The sequence below is a fragment of the Arachis ipaensis genome, chromosome B1 (genome assembly GCF_059453495.1).
Source record: "Arachis ipaensis isolate K30076 ecotype BB chromosome B1, ASM5945349v1, whole genome shotgun sequence".
Classification (NCBI taxonomy): domain Eukaryota; kingdom Viridiplantae; phylum Streptophyta; class Magnoliopsida; order Fabales; family Fabaceae; genus Arachis; species Arachis ipaensis.
The window spans coordinates 77,239,922-77,247,310 of NC_142436.1; the positions used below are offsets into that span (position 1 = coordinate 77,239,922).

The 7,389-nt window shown below is 37.3% G+C and overlaps 1 protein-coding gene across 1 annotated transcript; it reads left to right on the forward strand.

Moving 5' to 3' along the window:
• The first annotated feature begins 598 nt into the window (after positions 1-598).
• Positions 599-1,566, forward strand: LOC107608605 (uncharacterized). The gene is made up of 2 exons (XM_016310356.1): positions 599-908; positions 1,259-1,566. The coding sequence occupies exons 1-2, from the start codon at positions 599-601 to the stop codon at positions 1,564-1,566; spliced, it is 618 nt and encodes a 205-aa protein (XP_016165842.1).
• Positions 1,567-7,389: the final 5,823 nt, after the last annotated feature.

Sequence of the window (7,389 nt, forward strand, 5' to 3'; positions counted from 1 at the left end):
ATTTCATTGAATAAATGTGAGATAAGTTGATAAAATCCCCCAAATTAAGTACAAGATAAGCCACAAAATTGGGGTTTATTAGAAGTCTTTAACAATACCTTGGATGAGAATTAAGGAAGAGGATTTAGTGGATAAATTTGTGGATCTTAAGCTGGATATTGGTGAAGTTGCCGGAAGAGCTTGTTTGAATCAGTTGTAGATTTCAAGTATGTTTAAATCAGAGATACAGAAAGCTCAGCAAGATAAGCAAAAGCTTCAGCAATTATTTCAACCAGTTGGTAAGGAGAGACGTGGAGAATTCACTAAGGATGGCAAAGGATTTTGGAGATACAAGGGAAGAATTTGTATACCGGATGTCGGAAGTCTGAGGCAAGACTTGTTGTCGGAAGCTCACAACAGTGGGTTTTCAATTCACTGAGGAAGTACAAAGATGTACTATGACTAAAAGAAGATGTTCCGGTGGCCTGGGATGAAAATTAATGTAGCTACAGTTGTATCTAAGTACTTGACGTGTCAGAAGGTAAAGATAGAGCGTCAGAAACCATAGGGAATGCTACAGCCACTTGAAATTCCTCAGTGGAGGTGGGAAGGAATTGCGATGGACTTTGTGACCGGTTTATCGAGGACTAGGTTGAAATTTGATACGGTTTGGGTAATCGTGGATCTCTTAACTAAATCTACTCATTTTCTGCCTATCTGGGTAAACTATTCAATGGAGGAGTTTGCGAGATTGTATATCAAGGAGATCGTAAGCTTGCACGGTGTGCCATCGAGTATAGTGTCGGACCGTGATCCCCGATTCACGTCAAGGTTTCAGGGGGTTCTCAAAGAGCTTTCGGTACGAGGCTATGTCTCATCATCGCATATCATCCACAAACGGATGGACAGTCAGAAAGAACTATTCAGACGTTGGAAGATATGCTAAGAGCATGTGTTTTGGATCAACCCGAAAGTTGGGACCGTTACATGCCATTGGTGGAGTTTGCGTACAATAACCGCTTTCATGCGAGCATTGGGATGGTTCCGTATGAAGCCTTGTATGGACGGAAGTGCCGATCTCCACTTTGTTGGTATGAGTTGGGTGAAGCAAGTGTATTGGGTCCTGATTTGGTAGCAGAGACTACTGAGAAGATTAAGAATATTCGGGAGAGAATTCTAATGGCACAGAGTCGACAGAAAAGCTATGCGGATTAGAGAAGGAAACCGTTGGAATTTGAAGTAGGAGAGCATGTATTTCTGAGGCTTACACCGACAACAGGGAATGGAAGAGCAATCAAAACAAAGAAGTTGAATCCGAGGTTCATTAGGCCGTTTAAGATTTTGAGGCGATTCAGGCCGGTGGCTTATCAAGTAACTTTGCCGCCTCACTTGTCTAACTTGCATGACGTATTCCACGTGTCACAACACCGTAAGTACATGTCGGATGTGGCTCATGTGTTAGAGCTTGAGTCGGTCGAGTTGAGGGAGAACTTGACATTTCATGTAACATTAGTGAGACTTGATGACACTAGTGTGAAGAAACTGCGAGGAAAGGAAGTTTCACTGGTTAAATTTGCTTTGAAGTGAGCATGAGTTGAGGAGCATACTTGGGAATTGGAGTCCGAGATGTGGAAGGATTTTCCCGAGTTATTCTCAAGTAATCACTAAATTTTGAGGGCAAAATCTCCTATTTAGTGGGGAGAATGTAAGAACCGAGACTAATTAACCGTCTAATTAAATAATTAATATTGCTCAAAATAGGATTCGAAAATTTAGAATGAGAATTAGATGATTTAAATATGATTTTCGGATTCAGTAGATTTTTCTGAGACAGAAAATGTATTTTCTGGGAAAAACCGAGAAAAATCACGAACCAGCAGCCGAACTGGTCGAACCGATTTAAGTCTGTCCAGTACTATGCGAGAAAAATTAAAAACAGTAGAAAACTTTAGAAAAATATTTAAATTCGAAAACCGAGCGTTCATTTTAAAGGTTTGGCCCAAAGTTGGGCCAAACGTGCTAAAAACGCTAACGGGTTAGACCGGGCCCAAGTTGGGCTCAAGCCCAACATATATATACTCTCATTAAAGGCCAATTCAGCACACAACACTTAAACACAACACCCACACCAGCTGAAAGCAAGAGAGGGAGAAGAGAGAAGAAGCACTATTCATCATCATCTTCTCAAGCTCATAACTTGAGCTATGGAGCTCCGATCGCCGCACCGTTTATGGCCACACGATCCTTGCGAAGAGCTCTACAAAACTCACACAAGAAACTGGTAAGAAAATCATGAAATGCCTCTCATTTCTTACTTCCAAAATTTCGAAATTTTAGGGCTTTGTGTTGAGTGAAATTTTGTGATTTTGGGTGTTTAGGTACACTCTAGCACTTGATTACTAGTGGGCTTTGCTTCCAAAATTGTTAGGTAAGGTGAGTTGTTCTTAACCCTTGTGAAATTCTAATTATGATGAACCCTAGGTTGATTAGTTATAATTTGTGTGTATATAGCTTAATTATTGTGAGTTGGGAAGCCTTTGGAATTGAGTTGATGGCTTGTTGGTGATTGTTAATGCTTGTTGGAGTTGATTTGTGGCTTGGATTGTGGTTGAAAGATTAACTTATACTCAATTGGATTTTGGTACATATTAGAAATCGGCCAAGGTATGATTTCAGTTTCCTCTATGTAATATATAATATTTCTGGACACTTAGGCTAGTGACCCATAGGATAGGATTGAATTAATTTGGTTGTTGAAATTATTGTATGATGATTTGATGACTTGGGATTTTGATGAATTGAAATATTGATATTGATAGTATGGTATTGGAGATTGAGATTTGAAATTGATTATGATGATTGTTGGTAATGGTGGAAAGATAATTGAATTAATGTGTTGGTTGAGACATGAATGTATTATTATGTATTTGATAATGGGGATTGATGATTGCATGAGGTTTGGTGGTGAATTGAGGTATGAAAAATGTGAATTTGATGTGTTTTGGGAGTTTGATGAGATGGTGGTTTAGTTTTGGTTGTGAAATTAGAAAATTGAGAATTTATGAACTTTTGGTAAAACTGAAATTTTGATGAACTTTAATGAATCATATCTTGAGCTACCGTACTTGAAATTCAATGAATTTTATATCAAATAAAAGATAATTGAACAAGCTTTAAAATGGTTTAAATTTTGTGGAAATATGAATTTGGTAGAAGAATATATGAAAGTTGAAAATTTGGTGTCAAAATCTGAATTCTGCAATGTTGCAGAATTTTGTGATTTCTGGTTTGTGTGCGCATGTACACCCCTATGAGTTTTTGAACCTGTGCGCACGCACAGCCTTGTTCATAGGCACACACAGGGGAAGGGTTACTGATGGGAGCGCTAGCACGCCCTGTGCGCACACATAACCAACGAAGTTCTGCAAGCTGTGCGCACGCACATCCCTGTGCGCATGCACACGTTGGAAGGTGCATTCTGTTGAGGGCGTTCGCACGCCTTATGCAAGCGAACAGAATTGGAAAATTTTGTACTTATGCATACACACACCTCTATGCGTACGCACACTTTTGAAAATCCTCCTGGGCGTGCGCACGCACACCCCTGTGCGTACACACATGCCCTATTTTTCAACTAAAACTTTGTTTTTAACTATTTCACCTTTCCAATAAGCTTGTAACCTTCTGTGACACCTATTTAAGACTCTTTGGCTTATTTTTGGGTATCAAAACATGGAAAAAGGTCCTAGGAGATTTAATTTGGTACTACATTGAAAAGTTAGAAAATGGAGGCTTAGGTTTCTGGTGTACTGAGGATGGCTTTGGTGGAGTAAGAAGGAAGAATGGTATATGAATTGAGAAACTGATGAACTAATGAGTTCGGAATGGAAATGTTTAATTGCAGTGGTTGAGATGAGTCAAGGACTCAGAATTGCAATGATGAATCATTGATATACTGAAAATATTTTCTGAAAACCACTGTATTTCTATTTTATATTGAGATTGTTGAGACGCTATGCGCTCGGCAGGGACGGTGGTTAGATCCTACCTATCGAGGTAGCGGCGGGGGCGTAAGGGTGGTGGTTTGTCCTGCTTGCGTTGAGATGTGAGGTCTGTGGCAATAGTATCCCGCTCGCATCCCTTCAGATCACTAGAGTTTGTAGGCATAAAATTCTGGACGGTGTTTTGAGCACCATATCTCGGGGGTTCCCAATTATGATTCCGAATGGCGACATCTCCATGGAGATGTGTCGAGTTGGCAGTTGAACCGACAATGTGATATCATAGCCAGTAGGATAGGCATTCATCATGTGTATCTTCTATATGTTTGTTTGCTTTGCTGACTTGTAATTTGTTTGCCTAATTGTATAAAATGCCTAATTGCCTATTTGAATTACTTGAGATATATGCCTATACTTGTGTTTTACTTGCATTGTAATTAATTATGTTTTCTACTGGGATTGAGGAGGCTCGGAAGGCGGTGGTGATGGGATCGCATGGAGGATAGGTTGGTGAAGGCTGTGGGACAGCGGAGAGTTGTTAGTTAGAAAATCCACTAAGTTAGATTACCCTTTTATTATGTTAAGGTTTTAAGTTATGCTTTACTATTTTAGTCATGCTTTAAGATGAATCTTGTGATGGATATGAAGTTCTAGGATTGCCTCTGGCATCTCGGAGTCTTATATCTTACATCACTGGGCACTGTTACCATATTGAGAACTTCCGGTTCTCATACCATATTTTGTTGTTGTTTTTCACATGCAGGTCGCAACCCACCTCGGTGAGTTGTTTCAATGGTGACAGAGTGGAGGATCCTGGATATATTTTGGAGTCTTTTTGCTTATTTTTTATTATCTCTCATCTTTTGTATTTAGTGTTGCCTAGAGGCTTATTTGAGAGAAAAACTTGTATAAGCTGTTTTTAAACTTTCAGATTTCTATATGGTCTAAATATAGCTAGCCGGCTTAAACTCCGCGAGTCGTGGCTAGATCTTCATACTATTATACTCTTATGTTTTGATATATCATATCTATATCTTGTGCGTTAAGTTTGTAGCTTTGTGAGTACGTTTTGCGCTTTTCAAATCCTATTTTTGAGCTATATCCTTCATCGGGCTTCTAGACTATATTAATTCTTTCTATATTATATGTATGAGTTTAGAATTATCGTAACCTTTGATTAACCTTTGCTTTACGACGTGAGGTATAGCTTAGGGTAATTAGGGTGTTACATTTACTGACTTTTATGGGCACTATCATATGTTGCAAATTCACTATCTTCTAACTTTATCAAACTAATTTATAAACTGAATGATTTAGAACTAAGATATGTATATCTGCTTGAGGCATAAACTTCTAGACGAGGATTCAATGCTTGAGGGTTGCTGTTGTTACTTGTTTGTGAGACATTTAACATACATACACACAAACATATATATTTAATCTCGCTCTGACTCTTTTTGTCAAGTATATCATTTTTATCTAGAGGCAACTAGTTAGATTTACATAATTGATTCCTTTTACAATGCTAAGATTCTAAGGAACACAAAAACCTGGTTATTGTATATATTGTCTTGCTGGATTCTGAGAGAAATAATGCTACTCAGAAAAAAAATGAAAAAAAATTAAGCTGGAGTTTATCACTGTCTTGAATAAGAGTTTCCTTTTTGCAGATGTTGACAGGCTTACGTATTCAGTGTTGCCTCCTGATAATGGTATTGGGGAAGAGTTGGTCAGGACTTTGCTTTAGCCCAAGTCAATGGTCTATGGTGAGCTATTTCCTTAGTCAAATGTGTAGAGACCAAGACTAATATTTTGCTTTCTTGTGTCAAAATCTCTTGTTGATTATCACTGCTGATATTATTAAACTAGTGTGTAGAGTTAATATGATTTCCCTGTTGGTTATGATCTGTGATATTTGTGCTATTTTCCAGGCAGCTGTTGCACGTAGCTTTTGCAATGTGATCTATATTTATAACTAGGACATACATGTTTGTACGTTATGACCGTAAGGATTCTGTACAGTACTTCAACACTTTTATCTTAAATTTTTATGGAAATAGGAATAAGTATCTGCTATTAATTGCTTCTCCATGATTCATTCTTAATTTTCCAGCCATGCAATACCCTTTAGACTTGAATATGACTTAACTATGACAATTTACAATATTTCTTTGGCTATTTATTTTTGATGATAAGAATTGTATGTTGTTCACTTTAATCTCAATTGTTGATTTCTCTCTTCTATTGTTTTGGTTCACATTTCAGTTCAGTTCCTATGCACCGTGTTGTTTTTTTCCTTATTAGTCAAGGCAATCAAGTTTATGTATCTAGCTTACTTTAATTACATAAATTGGCTTATTTTCTTAATTTTTCTTTTTCGTTTCCTTGGACATAAGTGATATTAAGTGACCTGGTATTTTCTTGTGGAGGCAAAGGAATAATTGAAAATCTACTAAAATTTGTATATGTTTACTTTTAGTTGCTAGAATTCCTTAGTTATTTTTCAATATTTCAGGCTTTGGCATCCTACCTCGTTAAACTTCATGCAGAATGTAGTTAATGAAAGCCAGAGTCCTGTAATAGCTGTTACCGAAGGATGCCAGGCGAATTTTTTCAGTTGATGGTTTCTTTAATGCTTTATTGTCATAATGAGTTCTTCCTTATACCTTCTATTGGTATCTATTTCTAAGCTTCATCATTTAATATAATTGTAGCTGACTTTATGGGAGTTGAGAATGAAAGAAAATAGTGGTTTGCGGCTTGGAGTATTAGGTGTGCCAGCAGTTGTTTAGTTTGTTTGCATGCTCTTTCTTTCCGAATCCCCAAGATGGCTATTTATGGTACATAATTGCTTTGAGAGTTGTGCCAAAAATGCTACTTTCGAAAGCTACTTGTTTAGGAAAGCATCTTGAGATTTTGCTTTCATGTACATAATAGGAAAAAAGAAGCAGTTGATGTGCTTTCTAAGATCTATATATGATCTTGCTTACTTAGAGGATGAAGTTGATTTCCTCACAGCTCAATCGGAGCAAGACTGCCAGAAAATGAATAATGTCAAATTCTGGCATGTTTTTCGATCAAAGGAAATCATATTGTCTTTCCTTGTTGGAGGAGGACTTCTGGTAATAATGCTTGTTTCCTTTTCTTTTATTCTTTAATCTTCTTTTAAAGTTTTTTTACAAGATAACACATGTTTTGGTTTGCGAGTTTGAGTAATAGGCTGAAAGAAAATAAGGCTAGTGTTTCCTAGAATGGAAAGTGAAGCTTCAAAATAATTTATCAATTTTGTATCTATTTTTGCCATCTTTTGCAGGTGAAAAAAGTTCACAAATGTTCCAGAAATAATTATGTATGATCTAAGGGAAGGAAGTTTAAGAGGGCTAGAGGAAGAAGGAGGAACAGCAAAGGA